The sequence below is a fragment of the Anolis sagrei genome, chromosome X (assembly GCF_037176765.1).
Source record: "Anolis sagrei isolate rAnoSag1 chromosome X, rAnoSag1.mat, whole genome shotgun sequence".
NCBI classification, from domain to species: Eukaryota; Metazoa; Chordata; class Lepidosauria; order Squamata; family Dactyloidae; genus Anolis; species Anolis sagrei.
The window spans coordinates 58,616,407-58,636,412 of NC_090034.1; the positions used below are offsets into that span (position 1 = coordinate 58,616,407).

The 20,006-nt window shown below is 42.5% G+C and overlaps 1 protein-coding gene across 1 annotated transcript in view; it reads left to right on the top strand.

Moving 5' to 3' along the window:
• The window catches only part of INSR (insulin receptor), a 114,407-nt gene that overhangs the window by 26,592 nt on the left and 67,809 nt on the right, over positions 1-20,006 (top strand). Inside the window, exon 2 of the mRNA XM_060784848.2 lies at positions 4,178-4,729. Within this exon, the coding sequence (XP_060640831.2) occupies positions 4,178-4,729 (552 nt within the window). The remainder of the gene's footprint in view (positions 1-4,177; positions 4,730-20,006) is intronic.

The window sequence follows — 20,006 nt, forward strand, 5'->3', positions numbered from 1 at the left end:
AATCCCTGCTTTTGATTCTTTGCAAGTTTTCAAGCATCTCATTGCTCCAAGCCTTGTCGATATTGCCTTTCATGACATGACAACATATTGCACGTAGCTTTTTGGAAGAAGGCAAAAGCTTCCAGGGATGATTTACAAGATGGGATGCCAAATGAAGAGACTCTTTTTGCAGATTTCAACAGGAGTGCCGCCAGGGCCTTATTTTTGTGCAGGACGACAGGGTTGTCAATGATTATTACTCCCGGAGCTCAAGGCCTTTGGACTCGTCCTTCCTGCAACGTTTGCCCTCCCTGGCCTGGAATGAAGTCTAAATCTAGCTCAGGTTGCAAACTCAGCGCTGCTGCAAGGCTGGAGTTTGCAGCAACAGAGCTTTCGGCAAGGCATGCAACCAAACTGATAGTGGGGTATTGGATCCCAAAGAGGAAAGAGAACTGTAGAATCCCAGAGTTGAATCCCAAGGCCATCAAGTCCAACCTCTGCTCCATGCAGGGCATCCCGGCTATAGAGCATCCCCAGCAAGGGAGCCGTCCAGACTCTTTCAGAAGGTGTCCAGAAATTGATGGTTAAGGAGGAGAATGGTGATGATGATCTATACATGCAATAAAAGTGAAAATATGTATGTGTACATGTGGCTGGGGTGTCCATTTCCACAGACAAGCTCCCGCGTCCACAAACAGCTATAGCTCCTACTACTCAGGAGACGCCAATGGCCCTCCCTCTATTTTATTTTGTATTTTATTATTTAAACTTATATGCCGCCACTCCCCTGGGGCTCGGAGCGGCTTACAAGAATAGCTAAAATCTAACAAGATTTAAAAGCAATTTAAAACAATTTAAAAACGACAATATCAAACATTAAAAGCCTGTCGAAACAGGTATGTCTTACATGCCCTGCGGAAAGCTGGTAAGTCCCGCAAGGCACGGACTTCAGGTGGCAGAATATTCCAGAGTGATGGTGCCACTGCTGTGAAGGCTCTGCGTCTGGTTGCTGTAAGACGCAAGGTCTTGACACTGGGGACTTCCAATAGATCTTGGTCCTCAGAACGGAGAGATCTCTGGGGTTGGTAGGGGGTGAGGCGGTCCCTCAGGTACATCGGCCCCAGACCATGCAAGGCCTTAAAGGTGAGTACCATCACTTTGAAAGTGATCCGGTGCTCAATTGGTAAGCAGTGCAGCTGCAGTAAGATTGGTGTTATGTGGCATCTCATCGGAATTCCCACAAGAAGCCGAGCAGCTGCATTTTGTACCAACTTGAGCTTCCGGATCACCGACAGAGGAAGGCCAATGTAGAGGGCGTTACAGTAGTCCAGTCTTGAGATGACCGTGGCCTGCATCACCGTAGCTAGGTCGTCCCTGGACAGGTAGGGGGCCAGCCGTCTAGCCTGCCGCAGATGAAAAAAGGCGGTTCTGCTAACGGAGGAGACCTGGGCCTCCATCGTCAGCAGAGGGTCCAAAAGGACTCCCAGACTCTTTACCAATGATGACGGGCGTAAAATTCTCGGCCCATTTAATTATACAGTTTTTTATTGCTTCTGTCTCCGTTGACCATTCAAGTAGCTTTTCGCTCATCATAGAATCATAGAATCAAAGAGTTGGAAGAGACCTCATAGGCCATCCAGTCCAACCCCCTGCCAAGAAACAGAAATATTGCATTCAAATCACCCCTGACAGATGACCATCCAGCCTCTGTTTAAAAGCTTCCAAAGAAGGAGCCTCCACCACACTCCGGAGCAGAGAGTTCCACTGCTGAACGGCTCTCACAGTCAGGAAGTTCTTCCTCGTGATCAGATGGAATCTCCTTTCTTGTAGTTTGAAGCCATTGTTCCATGTCCTAGTCTCTAAGGAAGCAGAAAAAAACTTGCTCCCTCCTCCCTGTGACTTCCTCTCACATATTTATACATGGCTATCATATCTCCTCTCAGCCTTCTCTTCTTCAGGCTAAACATGCCCAGCTCCTTAAGCCATTCCTCATGATGTGTGATGTAGTTCACCCACAATCTTATGCATTTTTGTACAATTAAAAAATGATGATTTCAAATAACCTGGGCAATGCCGGGTACCTAAGCCAGTATATAATATTCTTGCTTCTGTTATCATCATCATGTAGTGCAATACTTTATACATGCAAATAATATCCTTGCTGTTATTATAATGTAGTGCAATACTTTTGTTTATTTGACCTTCCCAATAAACATATCTTTGATTCAAAAATTCTATCAGTACACATGTTACACTGTATTTTTTATAAAAGATACATAATAAAATGTATTTCTATAAAATAGAAAGACTATTACCTTTGTATATTCCCTCCACATATGAGCATTCCGTTCTCTCTTTGTTCTGCAGTGCCAACAACACATTGGGATTTTCCTTTTTATCATACATGCGAGTTTGGCTGGGGTCCTAGACCATTTCAATATAAATTTCCTTTCCAATTCGTTATATTTCTCTATTTTGATTTTCTTATTTCTCTTCTTTAGGCTCTCTGTTGTTTAACTTCTGATAGAAATTTTGTTTGTATTACCCTTATCTGTGTGGAGTTCCCATGTTTCTGAGTATGGACTGCATTTGTGGCTAATGGCATTTTTGGAGGTTCTATTGACAGTGAAGCCGGGGTGGGTGGGGTGGAGAAGCTGTGGAATAATGTCCAGGGTGGGAGAAAGAACCCTTGTCTGTTTGAAGCAAGTGTGAGTGTTGCAATTAGAAAGCTTTATTAGCATTGAGTAGCCTTGCAGCGGCAAAGTCAATCAGTTAGGGTATCTGCATAGAGTTAGCCTGGTTGTTGTTGCCTGAAGACATCCTCTGCTTGGGAGATGTTAAATGGCAGTTGATTGTTTTCTGTCTGGAGTTCTCCTGTTTCTGAGTGCTGCTCCTTATTTACTGTCTTGATTCTGGTGTTTTTTAATACTAGTAACCAGATTTTGTTCCCTGTCATGGTTTCTTCCTTTCTGTTGAAATTGTCCACGTGCTTCACAATGTGGTGGTTGTCAGAGTGGTCTAGAACACCAGAATCAAGAGAGTAAATAAGGAACAGCACTCAGAAACAGGTGAACTTCACAAATATATTATTATTAATCATTAATGATCAATGATTAATTATTATATTGTTGTTTATGTTATTATATTGTTATATTGGTATTATATGTCATGTATTATTAATCATGTTATTATTTATTATATCATTATATTATTATTCATTATATTATTATTTGTTATATTATTGCCATATTATCTATATAAATAAAAAGGTAATGTTTGTTTGTGGGATTAACAGAACGCAAAAACCACTGGGGGAATTGACACCAAATTTGGACACAATACACCTAACTACCCAATGTATGTCCTTCAGTCATAAAAACACTGAAAAACACAGCAGAAGGGACTTAAAAAGCCCCAAAAAGCTAAATGACAACACAGAAAAAGGGAAGAAAGAGGGAGGGAAGGGGAGAAAAGAAAGAAAGAAAATAAAGAGGGAGGTAAAGAAAGAAGGAAAGGGAGAAGGAAGCATGGAAGCAAAGAGAGAATGAATGAAAGAAAGAGGTAGAGAAGGAAGAAAGGAGAGAAAGAGGGAGGGAAAGAAAAAGGGGGAAGGAAGGAAAGTTAGAGAAGGAAGGAAGGAGAGAAGGAAAGAAAAAAGGGAAAGAGGGAGCGAAGGAAGGGGGGAATGTAGAGAAAGAGGGAGCGAAGGAAAGAAGGAAGAAAAGAGACAGCAGAAGAGAAGGAAAAGGGGGGAAGGAAGGAAAGAGATAGAGAAGGAAGGAAGAAGAGAAGGAAAGATGGGAAGGAAGGAAGGAAGGAGGGAGGGAACAAAGGAGAGAAAGAGGGAAGGTTGGCCACAGCAAAGCGTGGCGGGTACAGCTAGTATTATAATATTGTTATATTATTGTCATATTGTATTATTATTAATTATTTTTGTGGTTATATCATGTTACACAGTATTACCTATTTCTCCTTTTCATCATCAAAAGAAGTAACTTTTGTGGTGCCAAAGGGAAGCTTCTCCTGGGCCTTTCAGGGCTATTCCGCATCTTTTTAATAACTTGGATGATGGAATCAGAAGGCAGGCTGATCGTATTGGTAGATGGGACTGAATAGGGAGAGATACGCTCAGAACTCGAAGGACAGGATCCAAAATTTGTTGGCTCACCTGCCTTTTCCCTGCCTTTCTTCCTTGCAGTTTGCCCCAGTATCAACATCCGGAACAACGTCACCCTCTTTAGCCTCTTGGAGAACTGCACGGTGATTGAGGGCCACCTTCAGATCCTGCTCCTGTTCCACACCAAAGGCGAGGACTTCCGGGGACTCAGTTTCCCCCGCCTGACCGTCATCACCGACTACTTGCTCTTCTTCCGGGTTTATGGCCTGGAGAGCCTCAAGACACTCTTCCCTAACCTGACCGTCATCCGTGGGACGCACCTCTTCTTCAACTATGCCCTGGTCCTCTTCGAGATGCCTCACCTCAAGGAGATAGGCCTCCACAGCCTCATGAACATCACCCGGGGTGCCGTGCGCATCGAGAAGAACCCTGAGCTCTGCTACCTCTCCACCATTGACTGGTCCCGTATCTTAGACTCGGTGGAGGACAACTACATTGTGGAGAACAAGGACGACAAGGAGGAGTGCGGGGACGTCTGCCCGGGCTTGGCCGAAGGGAAGAGCAACTGCCTGCCCACCATGTTCAACGGCATCTTCACCGCCCGCTGTTGGACCTATGAGCATTGCCAGAGAGGTAATTTATTATTATTATTATTATTATTATTATTATTATTATTATTATTTGATACATAACAAGATTTGTACACAGCAAATAAGTTCTGTATGCTGGCTTTTGTATTTGATCACATGTCAGACACTTCCCAAGTGTCTAGGACTGTGTGATGTATCGGCGGATGATGCGTGAAGATCCGAGTAGGTTGGCCTTTTGCAGCTGACAGTTGGTCATTTTGTCAGCGCTGATTGTTTTTAAGTGATGGCATTGCTGACCAGTAGTGCTGCAGAATTTGAAGAGGCACAAAGGGAGAAATGTACCAAGAGGAAGGTGCGTCAAGCCAACCCAGACTGGGACTGCCTTCCACTTGGAAACCGATGTCCTTATTGCGGGAGAACTTGCGGATCAAGAATAGGGCTCCACAGCCACCTATGGACCCACCGCCAACACACCACATCTGGATGACCATCATCCTCAAGTTTCAAGGTATCTCCTAAGTAAGTTTTTAAGTGCAGGCCAAGGTCTTTAGGCACTGCGCCCAGTGTGCCAATCACTACTGGGACCCCCTTGACTGGCTTGTGCCAGAGTTTTTGCAGTTCTCTCTTTAAATCCCTATATCATGTAAGCTTTTCCAATGGCTTTTTGTCAATTCTGCTGTCACTTGGGATTGCAACATCGACGAACCATATTTGTTTTTTTTAATAAAAATAAGAATAATTATTATTTTGTATTCTGCTTTTTCTCTCCACAAGGAGACTCAAAGATTCTATATATTTATTATTATATTAGGTAAAGGTTTCCCCTTGACATGAAGTCTAGTTGTGTCCGACTCTAGGGGGTGGTCCATTTCTAAGCTGAAGAGCCGGCTTTGTCCGTAGACACCTCCATGGTCATGTGGCCGGCATTACTACATAGAGCGCTGTTACCTTCTTGTAGAACTGGTACCTATTGATCTATTACATTTGCATGTTTTCAAACTGATAGGTTGGCAGAAGCTGGAGCTAACAGGTAGTTCACCTTGCTCCCCAAATTTGAACTGCCAACCTTTTGGTCAGCAAGTTCTGCTCAACAGTTTAATCTGCTGTTCCACTTTATTGTTATTATGTTTGTTTTTTATATCCTAGTTTTTCTCTCCACCAGGAGATTCAAAATGGCTATATTTATTATTACTATTAGAATGTGTTGTTTTTGTTGTTATTCTCCCAACCAGGAGACTCAAAGCAGCTAGGTATAATGTATTATTATTATTATTATTATTATTATTATTATTATTATTTTATACCCCACTTTTTCTCTCCACAAGTAGACTCAAAGAAGCTGTGTATCTATTATTAGTTTTAGAACATATTATTATTATGTTTATTTATACCCTGCGTTTTCTCTCCACCTGGAGGCTCAGTGACTATGTATCTATTATTATTAGAAACTAGCCGTCCTCTGCCACACGTTGTTGTGGCTCAGTCTTTGTATATATGTTTTGTGTGTATATATATGTGTGTGTGTATATATATATATTTATTTATTTGTGTATATATGTGGTTTGGCGCATGCGTTGTAATGTGTTTTTTATTTTTTGGCTTTTTAAGTCTCTTCTGCTATTTTTTCCAGTGATGGTCACTCGTTGGCCTGATAGGTGTATGGTGTCCAAATTTGGTGTCAATTTGTCCAGTGGTTTTTGGGTTATGTTAATCCCACAAACTAACATTACATTTTTATGTATATAGTTTATTGTTATTTCCTGCTTTTTCTCTCCACCTGGAGACTCAAAGTGGCTATGTATCTATTATTAGTATTAGAATGTATTATTATTATTATTATTATTATTATTATTATTATTAATATCCCGCTTTTTCACTTCACCAGGAGACTCAAAGCAGCTATGTATCTATTATTAGTATTATTATGTTTTTGTTTATTTTTGCTTATTCAGCTTTGCTAGTCCACTGCCCACGATGGCAGCTTTTTTCCTTTTTAAAGGAACTGCAGAAGCTGCAGGGTGAACGGGTTGTGTCAACACAGCCTGTCTTATCTTTAAAATGTTTTATCATGTTATCCATTTAAGATGCCTTGCTTGTGTTTGGGGCTTGCCAGGAGAGAGAAAACAAAGGCTTTGGTTTGATTGCTTGCTAAACTCATTTTCACATTTACTTCCACGCCCAAAGCCGGCATGTCGCTACTGTTTTCTTATCACTTTTTTAAGAGATGTGTTATACAAGCATTTTAAGTGGAAGCACTTAAACAGTTGATATACAACTTGGTAAAACTCTTCAACAAGAAAACCTTCCGGGTTTTGCGGAGCATCTAATTATTATTATTATTATTATTATTATTATTATTATTATTATTTGATACACAGCAAACAAGATCACTCTGCCTTTTGCAGCCTTTTGCAGCTGACCTGTGGTAATTTTGTCAGTGCCGATCGTTTTTAAGTGCAGGCCAAGGTCTTTAGGCACTGGGATCACCTTGACTGGCTTGTGCCAGAGTCTTTGCAGCTCGATCTTTAAATCCTCGTATTGTGTAAGCTTTTCCAGTTGCTTCTCATCAATTCTGCTGTCACCTGGGATTGCAACATCGATAATCCATACTTGTTTTTTTTCCACAGTCGTGAAGTCAGGAGTCTTGTGCTCCAAAACTCTGTCAGTCTGAATTCGGAAATCCCAGAGTGGATTGATGTGATCATTTTCCATAACTTTTTCAGGCTTATTATTATTATTATTATTATTATTATTATGTTTATTTATATTCTGCTTTTTCTCTCCATAAGGAGACTATTTCAAGTTGAACTGGACATTGACCATAATCAAGTGAACTTGAGCTGGAAATAGTCTCCTTATGGAGAGAAAAAGCAGAATATAAATAAATATAATAATAATAATAAGCCTGAAAAAGTTATGGAAAATGACTTGAGATGAGGGACATAGTCCCGCACAAGCATATGAGAGCCAAGGGTCAAGAGATTTAAAATAAGTGTATCACTGTTAGGACATTAAGATAATTAATTTAAGAATCTAAGCTAAAAGCCATATATAGGATTACTGTATTTACTCGAGTATAAGCCGACCCGAATATAAGCCGAGGCATCAAATTTTGCCACAAAAAGCTGGGAAAACATATTGACTCAAGTATAAGCTGAGGGTGGGAAATGCAGCAGCTACTAGTAAATTTCAAAATAAAAATAGGTGTAGTAGGTTAAATGTTTTTGAATATTTACACAAAACTGTAATTTAAGATAAGATTGTCCAACTCTGATCAAACGGTTATTCTAACCTATTCTAAATGTGCTGTTTACATATCCTCCCAGTAGTAATAAAAATAGTAAAATAATAAATGTAATAAAATAATAATAGAATAAAATGATGGAAATGTAATAATAACAATAATAATAGAGTAAAATAATAAAGTTAATAATAATAATAGAGTAAATAATAATAATAGAGTAAAATAATAAATAACCTTGACTCGAGTATAAGCTAAGGGAGATTTTTCAGCCTTAAAAAAGAATGGAAAAACTCCAGTTATATTCATGTATATACGGTAACTAAAATCAATTCAAACACAATGTGTGTTTTCATCAATATGTCCCACCATCCCTATCTCATCTCTGTCTCCAATGCTTGTTTTCTGTCTGTCCTGGCAGACAAAGCAGAGGATAAAGGCTCCTTTCTGCCCTTGAATTTCAACAAGGAAGGACTCCTCTCAAAGGCCTTTGTGTTCGCTGGTTTAGATTGGTTGCCTTTCTAACACAGAGTTTTACTTTACTTGCTCTGTTTTGAGTGTGAGTTCCTTTTTTTTCAATATTTTTTTTCAGCTGATGGGTTGTACAGCATGTGGATTTAGGAAAGAAAAACCAGAAGCAACTTGGAAGGATGAGGTGTATGAAAATACAGTCATAAAAATAGCAATAACTGTCATAATAATGGTAATAATAATTGGCATAATAACAAACATTCACATAATAATAAATATAACAATACTAATAAAAACAGTAATAGTCATAATAGTCACAAAAAAGCTCTAAAATTACAACAGCAGAACAACAGAGAGGAAACAAACAAGGACATCTAATCACCTCTCAACAAAAGTTTGCTCCAGGCACTGTCAGTTCATTATATGCTAATCAAGGTAGTCAGTTGAAACATTCACACCTAGCTCCAGCAGACAAGAGTCCTTTGTCCCACCCTGGTTGTTCCACAGATATATAAACCCTTTTTCCTAGTTCCAACAGACCTCACTACCTCTGAGAATGCTTGCCGTAGATGCAGGCGAAACGTCAGGAGAGAATGCCTTTAGAACATGGCCATATAGCCCGAAAAAACCTACAACAACCCAGTGATTTTGGCCATGAAAGCCTTCGACAATACATAGTCACAATAATAATTAGCATAATAATAAACATAACAATAGTAATAATAATAACAATAATTGTCGTCATAATTGTTATAATAATAATCATAACGATAGTAATAATAACAACAACAGATTAAGTAAAGGAATCTCTCAATTCCCAAAGAGGAGATGGAGAGAAACTTTTGATAGTAATAATAATAAAAGGTCTGGAGAACAAGCCCTATGAGGAGCGGCTTAAGGAGCTGGGCATGTTTAGCCTGAAGAAGAGAAGGCTGAGAGGGGATATGATAGCCATGTACAAATATGTGAGAGGAAGCCACAGGAAGGAGGGAGCAAGCTTGTTTTCTGCTTCCCTGCAGACTAGGACGCGGAACAATGGCTTCAAACTACAAGAGAGGAGATTCCATCTGAACATGAGGAAGAACTTCCTGACTGTGAGAGCCGTTCAGCAGTGGAACTCTCTGCCCCGGAGTGTGGTGGAGGCTCCTTCTTTGGAAGCTTTTAAACAGAGGCTGGATGGCCATGTGTCAGGGGTGATTTGAATGCAATATTCCTGCTTCTTGGCAGAATGGGGTTGGACTGGATGGCCCATGAGGTCTCTTCCAACTCTTTGATTCTATGATTCTATGAAAGAGGAGATGGAGAGGAACTTTTGATAGTAATAATAACAATGATGATGATGATGTCATTAAAAGGTAAAGATAAAGGTTTTCCCTTGACAATAAGTCTAGTTGTGGGGCGTGGTGCTCATCTCAATTTCTAAGCTGAAGAGCCAGCGTTGTCCATAGACACCTCCAAGGTTGTGTGGCCAGCATGACTGCATGGAACACCATTACCTTCCTGCGGAAGTGGTACCTATTCATCTATCTACATTCGCATGTTTTTGAACTGCTAGGTTGGCAGAAGCCGGGTCTAACAGTGGGAGCTCACCCCGCTCCCCAAATTTGAACCGCCGACCTTTTGATCAGCAAGTTCCATGACTCTGGGATATGTATGTGTATGCATGTACTGTATATATAATGTCATAATAAACGTAATAATAATTGTCATAGTAATAAACATAGCAATAAATATTACGATAGTAATAACAATAGTAGTAATTGTTATTATCATAATAGTAATAATAATTCTCCCGAACGTATTCTCCCCTACGAACCATCAAGATTACTAAGATCATCTGGAGAGACCCTGCTCTCGGTCCCACCAGCCTCGCAAGCGCGGCTGGTGGGGACAAGGGACAGGGCCTTCTCGGTAGTGGCCCCATGACTCTGGAACTCTCTCCCTCTGGAGGCCAGAACCGCCCCATCCATCCTAACATTTAGGAAACGGGTGAAGACGTGGCTGTGGAGTCAGGCCTTCGAGGAATGAGACAACACCATAGGACTCTGGATGGAAGTAGATATAGATCCATCTTATTAGGACGACTGACCACTGTAGTTTTATATTTAGTGTTTTTAAAGTTGTTTTGTAATTTGTGATATATGATATTTTAATGAATGTATATGTTTTTATGGCTGTAAACCGGGCTGAGTCCCTCAATGAGGTTGAGAAGCTCGGTATACAAAACTGTGAAATAAATAATAATAAATAATTGTGATAATAATGGTCATCATAATAAACAAGAGTAGTGAGTATGTTTTATTAATTTTGTTGTGGTTTTATATTATATATTAATGTTTTTAAATTGTATTTATGGTATTGTGAGCATTGAATTGTTGCCCTGGAAACAGCCTTGAGTCGCCTGCGGGCTGAGAAAGGCGGTATACAAACACAGTAAATAAATAAATAATACCGTAATAGTAATATTGTCATAAAAATCAAAATCAAAGCAATAATGGGTTGTTGTAGGTTTTTTCGGGCTATATGGCCATGTTCTAGAGGCATTCTCTCCTGGCGTTTCGCCTGCATCTATGGCAAGCATCCTCAGAGGTAGTGAGGTGATAGCAATAATAACAACAATAATTATTATAAGAATAAACCTAACAATCGTAATAATAGTAATATAATAGTAATAATGACTGTCATAATAATAGTAAAATAATGTTATTAATAATTATCATAATAGTAAACACAATAATAGCAATAAGATGAGCATCTTTAGTTATGAGCCGTTGCTCGGCCCGGGTTTTGTTTTAACCTATGGTAGGGTCTCGCTTATCCAACAGAAACGGTCCAGCAGAAGGTTGGCTAAGCAAAAATGTTGGATAATAAGGAGGGATTAAGGAAAAGCCTATTGAACGTCAAATTACGTTATGATTTTACAAATTAAGCACCAAAAGATCATGGTTTACAACAAATCGACAGAAAAAGCAGTTTAGTACACAGTTATGTTATGTAGTAATTACTGTATTTATGAATTATTATTATTATTATTAAACTTTATTTGTACCCCGCTAGCATCTCCCGAAGGACTTGATGCGGCTTACAAAGGCCAAGGCCTCAACACAACAACAACAGACAATAACAATACAATGCAAGCAAATTAAAAACATAAGCAATAACAAAAACAAAACATTACACTATTACGCAATAAAACCAGGGCCGGGCCAATGAAGGGTACAGGTTAAAAAAGTGCTGGGTGTAAGAGGTGATATGTTGGGATTCTGGGCAAGTGCAATGTGCAGAGAGTCTTAAGCTCTAATAAAGTGCTTCTGGGACATAGTGCTGAAGGTTATCCTATTCTGGAAAGGCACATCGGAATAGCCAGGTCTTCAAGTTCTTCCTAAAGACTGCCAACGTGGGTGCTAGTCTAATGTCTTTGGGGAGGGTGTTCCAAAGTCGGGGGGCAACCACAGAGAAGGCCCTGTCCCTCGTCCCCACCAAACGAGCCTGCGACGCAGGTGGAATTGTGAGCAGGGCCTCTCTGGATGAATGGAGGGAGCGCGTGGGTTCATATACGGAGATGCGGTCACGCAGGTAGGCAGGTCCCAAACCGTTTAGGGCTTTGTAGGTAAGCACCTGCATCTTGAATTGGGCTCGGTAGGTAAACGGCAGCCAATGGAGCTCCTTAAACAGGAGGGTTGACCTCTCTCTGTAAGGAGCACCAGTTAACATCCTGGCACCAAAACATCGCACCAAAACATCGCAATGTATTGAAACAGTGGTGGATCCGGGCGAGAGGCAGAACGTTGGATGAGCGAAAGTTGGATAAGCGAGAATCTACTGTACATTCTTTTTTATGAGGTGTCATTATTATAAAATGCATTTTTTAATTTTTCAAAAAATTAACCCAGGGAGCCAGGGCAAAATACTCACATTTCAGAGGGAAAATGTGATTTGAGATAAGAGCAACTTGAGTTAAGAGCTCAGTCACAAAACAAATTCAACTCATAAGTCAAGGTATGACTGTAGATGGAGTGTGTTGGTATTGAATGGGCCTCTGTTTAAGCCAAATGAGCCAGATGTGTTGTTTGCCCCCAATATCTCCTTCCATCGTAGCCTTTTCGGCCACTCCTGTCTATCAGAGTGTGTGAAAAGTTCACGCAGGTCGGGCTGTGCGTATGTAGGAAACCACCCCCAACATTGTTGACTTAGGTAGACCTATTCCTTAGCAACCGTTTCCAGTGACTTCTTGTTCTCTCTGTTTGGTTTTAATGTCCTGGGATTATTTTTTTTCCTGTAATCATCAACAGCGTTTTTATTGCCCTTCTATAACTTCCCTCTCCTGCCCTGCGCAATAATGGGAAACAGAGGCTAAAGATAGTGGCACTGCTGCTGCTGTGTTCAACTCTGGCCCATTCGCGAGGGTGTGCGATGTTTTCTCAGCACCTTTGAAACGTACACAAGAGAAATATTCTTCCACTGCTGATGTTGTTAGTGTGGGGAGGAGGAGAGAATGCTGCTTTTTTGGAGGGTGGTGGAAAGAGAGAACCCATGAACGGCAAAAAGTGTTTTTGTTTTTTTTAAAAAATATTATTTATGTATACTACCTTGGATCCCCGGCGTTGCCCGGGTTATTTGCAAAAATCAGTTGTTAATTGTCCAACTGGTTGGACAATTAACAAGGTTGTGGTTGAACTACAACTCCCATCATGCCAGATTCACCCCGTACTGTCCATCAGTACTTAAAAAGTTTGTTATGCTGGGCAAGTTTGCTCTAGATGCATCATAGAATCATAGAATCAAAGAGTTGGAAGAGACCTCATGGGCCATCCAGTCCAACCCCCTGCCAAGAAACAGAAATATTGCATTCAAATCACCCCTGACAGATGGCCATCCAGCCTCTGTTTAAAAGCTTCCAAAGAAGGAGCCTCCACCACACTCCGGGGCAGAGAGTTCCACTGCTGAACGGCTCTCACAGTCAGGAAGTTCTTCCTCATGTTCAGATGGAATCTCCTTTCTTGTAGTTTGAAGCCATTGTTCCGCGTCCTAGTCTCCAGGGAAGCAGAAAACAAGCTTGCTCCCTCCTCCCTGTGACCTCCTCTCACATACTTATATATGGCTATCACATCTCCTCTCAGCCTTCTCTTCTTCAGGCTAAACATGCCCAGCTCGTTAAGCCGCTCCTCATAGGGCTTGTTCTCCAGACCCTTGATCATTTTAGCCACCCTCCTCTGGACACATTCCAGCTGGTCAATATCTCTTTTGAATTGTGGTGCCCAGAATTGGACACACCATTCCAGGTGTGGTCTAACCAAAGCGGAATAGAGGGGTAGTATTACTTCCCTAGATCTAGACACTATGTTTCTATTGATGCATCGGTGGGGTTCAATGTTCTCTCTGGCTGTAGGGTAAACTACGACTCCCACTATGGTGAGTCAGTTCCCTCAACCACCTCCAGTAGGTTGAGTTCGTCATGGGGGTTCTGTGTGCCAAATTTGGTCCAAGTCCATCATTGGTGGAGGTCACCATTTCCCTGGTTGTGGGTGAACTACAACTCCCAGAAAGGAAGACCAGTCCCCTCCCCCCAAAAACCTCTCCAGTAATCAAATTTCGGCATATCAGGTATGTGTGCCAAGTTAGGTCCAGATGCATCCGTGTTTGGGTTCACAGTGGTCTCTGGATGTAGATGAACTACAACTCCTCCCAACCAAGGTGAATTTTCCCCAAAGACCTCCAGTATGTTTTGCTGGTCATGGGGGCTCTGTGTGCTAATTTTGATCCAATTCCATCTTTGGTGGAGTTCAGAGTGCTTTTGGATTGTAAGTGAATGATACATCCCAGGACCTACAACTTTGGACACTAGAGTTGTTTTGATGTTGTTGTTGTTGTACCTTGGGAAGTCGGATCTGGCCACGGTGGTCCAAGCTCTTGTTACATCCTGATTAGATTACTGCAACGCGCTCTATGTGGGGTTGCCTTTGAAGACTGTTCGGAAACTCCAATTAGTCCAGTGGGAGGCAGCCAGACTGCTCACCGGAGCGTCATACAGGGAGCATACCACCCCCTTGTTGTGTCAGCTCCACTGGCTGCCGATCCAGTTCCGAACACAATTCAAAGTGCTGGTTTTGACCTACAAAACCCTAAACGGCTCCGGCCCAGTGTATCTGTCCGAACGGATCTCCCTTTACGCCCCACCCCGGAGTCTAAGATCTTCTGGGGAGGCCCTGCTCTCGACTCCGCCTCTATCACAAGTGAAGTTGGCGGGGATGAGGAGCAGGGCCTTCTCGGTGGTGGCCCCCCACCTGTGGAATTCGCTCCCCGGGGAAATTAGATCAGCGACATCACTCCTTTCCTTCAGGAAAAAACTGAAAACATGGATTTGGGACCAGGCATTTGGACAATTGTGCAGATAAAGAAAGGACTTTGAGAATGGCCAGGAAATGACTAATGGAATGGAATTTGGAACTCTGAAAGACGAACGCTGAGCATGTGAATAGTTTTTATATGATGTGATGTATATTGATTGTTATGATTGTTTTAACTGTGATAATTGTTTTAACTATGGTTTTGGTACACTATGTATAATTTTTGTATAGGCATCGAATTGTGCCTTTTGTAAGCCGCCCTGAGTCCCCCCTCAGGGGTTGAGAAGGGCGGGGTAAAAGTACCCGAAATAAATAAATAAGTAAGTAAGTAAATAAATAAATAAATAAATAAATTGTTAATCATTGAGCAGATGCTGGATGGCCATCTGTCGGGGGTACCTTTCCAGTCTTTGTGGTGTGGAGAAAAGTACGTATCAGACTTTACCATGTGCTTGACTTTTGGATCTGATCTTTTGCGGGGTCTTGCTCTGAGGAAGGGAGGGAGGTTTTCTCCCTTCCTGGCTCTTCTCCTTTAGGAATAGTCCCGGCCTCTGCTTTTATCCGGGTCCAGGTTACGCAGCGCACGGCGGACACTTTCCAGGAGTTCTCTCCCTCGACCTTTACGGAGAAACCAGTGCAAGCTCTTTGGAAAGCTGAGCTTGTGAGTTGGTGCAGTCAGAAGAAGGGATTCCCACGCACGCCCCAGCTCTGTCCCATTCGGGAAAGAGATTTCCCCTGGCAAGGAGCGCCATGGGAGGAGGAGGGCGAGATAAACATCTCTCCGAAACAAACTGAGAAAGCATTCCAACAGTTCTGGAAGCACTGTGGTTGCAGAGGCTTTCGCCTGCTGTGGTTTTGCAACCTCCTTGCGTAAGAAGAGCCGCCACTCTCCCTTTCTAAATGTTTGTGTGTGTTCTCAGCCGATACTCAGGGGCCAGATGGTTTGCGGGAGAAATGGAAGGAATCTTCCTCCTAATTCTCTGTGTTGGAAAAAAGTTGGAAGAGACCACATGGGCAATCTAGTGCAACCCCCTTCTTTCTACCTTCATTAGGGAAAAGCACAATCAAAGCACTCCCAACAGATGGCCATCCAGTCTTTGATTAATCTATTTACATCTTCTATGTATATAATAAAAGTCAGTGTTTGTATGTGTGCGGTGGGCGGTGTATGTGGCAGCTTTCTGATTGGCTGCCGCTTCCACAGGCCGCTGCAACCTCCACAAATAACTGACCTGGACCAAACTTGGCATACATAACCCCCGTGACCCCCTTTACGTCCTGGTGCAGTTTGGAAGAGGATGGACCACGGATTATGGGATTTACAGTACTTTCAATTGCTTCGGCTCCCACAGACCACTGCAATGCCCACCAATGATGGAACTGGACCAAACTTGACACATAGAACCCCCCAAGACCCATTTTACATCCTGGTGTGGTTTGGGAGAGAATGGGCCATGGATGATGGGATTTGCAGTACTTTCAATTTCTTCGGCTCCCACAGACCACTGCGATGCCCACCAATGATGGAACTGGACCAAACTTGACACATAGAACCCCCAAGACCCATTTTACATCCTGGTGTGGTTTGGGAGAGAATGGACCATGGATGATGGGATTTGCAGTACTTTCAATTGCTTTGGCTCCCACAGACCATTGCGATGCCCACCAATGATGGAACTGGACCAAACTTGACACATAGAACCCCCAAGACCCATTTTACATCCTGGTGTGGTTTAGGGGAGAATGGGCCATGGATGATGGGATTTGCAGTACCTTCAGTCACTTCCAGGGAGCCCCGAGTGGCGCAGTGGGTTAAACCCTCGTGCCGGCAGGACTGAAGGCCGACAGTTGTCAGGTTCGAATCCGGGGAGAGCGCAGATGAGCTCCCTCTGTCAACTCCAGCTCCCCATGCGGGGACATGAAAGAAGCCTCCCACAAGGATGTTAAAGCATCAAAAACATCCTAGCGTTCCCTGGGCAATGTCCTTGCAGATGGCCAATTTTCTCACCAGAAGTTACTTGCAGTCTTAAGTCATTCCCGACATGACAAAAAAGAAAAGAAAGAAAAGAAACTCATGTCCAGAGATCACTATGACCCCCATGAATGACGAGCCTGGACTAAACTTGGCACACAGACCCAATGTGGCCCACTTAATGTCCTGGTGCAGTTTGCTTCCAGAGACCACTGTGACCCACACCAGTGATGGATCAAGACCAAACATGGCACCCAGAGTCTCCATGACCCACTCTACGTCCTGGTACCGTCTGTGGGATCATGGACCATGGGACTTGCAGTACCTCACTCACTTCCTGAGACCACTGCAACCCACACCAATGACTGATTAAGGCCAAACTTGGCACACACAGCCACCATGACCACTCTAGATCCTGGTGCGGTTTGGAGGGGGATGGACCGTGAACAATGGGACTTGCATATGGGAGTTGTAGTTCATCTAGTCTAACTCCTTCTTTCTGCCATGCAGGAAAAGCACAATCAAAGCACCCCTGACAGATGACCATCCAGCCTCATTATTATTATTATTATTATTATTATTATTATTATCATTTATTAATAGTTGGAAGAGACCACATGGGCCATCAAGTCCAACCCCTTTCTTTCTGCTATGCAGAAAAAGCTCAGTCAGAGCCCCTCCCCAAGATGGCCATTTAGCCTTCTCTTAATTATAAATAATAATGATAAATTATTTATTTAAAACATTTATATTCCGCCCTTCTCACCCCATAGGGGACTGAGGGCAGAGCACAACATATATATGGCAAACTTTTAATGCTGGGACATAAAACCATAAATATATAAAAACATTAAAATCACTTACATCCACATTAAAAGTTGCTTAAAAACCGTCTCAGGACATTAAAAGTTGCTTAAAAACCGTCTCAGGACATCATTTTGCGTCATTGCGCTGCCCCAAAGGCTTGTTCCCACAGCCAGGTCTTCATCCTTCTGAAGGATAGGGGGGGGGGGGGGATTATCTAATATTGCCAGGAAGGGAGTTCCATAAGTGGGGGACGATCACTGAGAAGGCCCTGTCTCTCGTCCCCGCCAAACGCGCCTGTGATGGTGTTGGGACCGAGAGCAGGGCCTCCCCATAAGATCTTAGATTCCACAGTGGTTCATAAAGGGAGATGCCTTCAGACAGGTAAACTGGGCCGGAGCCGTTTAGGGCTTTATATGCCAAAGCCAGCACTTAATAAATTAATACTAATACTAATAATAATAATAATAATAATAATAATAAATTGAATTGGAAGAGACTACATGGACCATCTAGTCCAGCCCCCTTCTGTCTGCCATGCAGGAAAATCACAATCAAAGCACCCCTGACAGTTGACCATCCAGCCTCAATATTATTATTATTATTATTAATAATAATAATAATAATAATAATAATAATAAAGTGGGAATTGGGAAGAGACACCATGGGCCATCTAGTCCAACCGCAGAAAAAGCACAATTAAAGCCCCCCCCCCCCATAGATGACCATTTAGCCTCTGCTTAATGATAAATAATAATTATAATGATAGGAATAAATAGAATTGGAAGAGACCACATGGGCCATCTAGTTCAACGCCTTCATTCTGCCATGCAGGAAAACACAATCAAAGCACCCCTGACAGACGGCCATCTAGCCTCAATTATCTTCTCTTCTTCTTCTTCTTCTTCTTCATCACCAACATCATCATCATAGAGTTGGGCCATCTAGTCCAACCCCATCTAGTCCAACCTTGTTGGTAGGGTTCGGAATGCTCTTTGATTGTAGGTGAACAATAATAATAATAATAATTGTTATTTATAACTAGCTTGGGGACCCGGCGGTGTCCAGGTTATTTGAGAAAGGCAAATAATAGAGTTTGTGAACTAAAAACTATAAATCCCAGGAACTACAACTCCCAAATGTCAAGGTCTATTTCCCCCAAACTCTACCAGTGTTCACATTTGGGCATATTGAGTATTTGTGCCAAGTTTGGTCCAGATCCATCATTGTTTGAGTCCACAGTGCCCTCTGGATGTAGGTGAACTACAACTTCAAAACCCAAGGTCAGTGTCCACCAAACCCTTCCAGTATTTTCTGTTGGTCATGGGAGTTCTGTGTGCCAAGTTTGGTTCAATTCCATTGTTGGTGAAGTTCAGAATGCTCTTTGATTGTAGGTGAACTATGCATCCCAGCTACAACTCCCAACTCCCCCCGTTGACGCAGTGGGTTAAATCTCTGAGCTGCTGAATTTGTTGACTGGAAGGTAACAGGTTCAAATCTGTGGAGCAGGGTGAGCTCCTGCTGTTAGCCCCAGCTGCTGCCAACCTAGCAGTTTGAAAACATGCAAATGTGAGTAGATCAATAGGTACTGCTCTGGCAGGAAGGTAACGACGCTCCATGCAGTCCTGCCAGTGGGCACGTGACCTTGGAGGTGTCTACGGACACCGCTGGCTCTTCGGCTAAGAAATGGAGATGAGCATCAACCCCCAGAGTCGGACATGACTGGACTTAATGTCAGGGTCATCGCTAATAGTTAACATGGATTTACCGAAAACAAGTCATGCCTGACTAATCTGATCTCTTTTTTCGATAGAGTTACAAGCTGGGTAGATGGGGGGAATGTCATGGATGTAGCGTACCTGGATTTCAGTAAGGCCTTCGACAAGGTCCCCCATGACCTTCTGGCAAACAAACCAGTCCAATGTGGGCTAGGCAAAACTATGGTGAGGTGGACCAGTAATTGGTTAACTGGACGAACCAAGAGGGTGATTCTCCCCAATGCTTCCTCCTCATCCTGGAAAGAAGTGACGAGCGGAGTGCCACAGGGTTCGTCCTGGCCCCGGTCCTGTTCAACATCTTTATTAATGACTTAGATGAAGGGTTAGAAGGCAGGATCATCAAGTTTGCAGACGACACCAAATTGGGAGGGATAGCTAATACTCCAGAGGACAGGAGCAGGTGTCATAATGATCTTGACAGATTAGAGAGATGGGCCAAAACTAACAAAATGAAGTTCAACAGGGACAAATGCAAGATACTCCACTTTGGTAGAAAAAACGAAATGCAAAGATACAGAATGGGGGACAATGCCTGGCTCGAGAGCAGTATGTGTGAAAAAGATCTTGGGAGTTCTCGTGGACAGCAAGTTAAACATGAGCCAACAATGTGATGTGGCGGCAAAAAAAGCCAATGGGATTTTGGCCTGCATCAATAGGAGCATAGTGTCTAGATCTAGGGAAGTCATGCTACCCCTCTATTCTGCTTT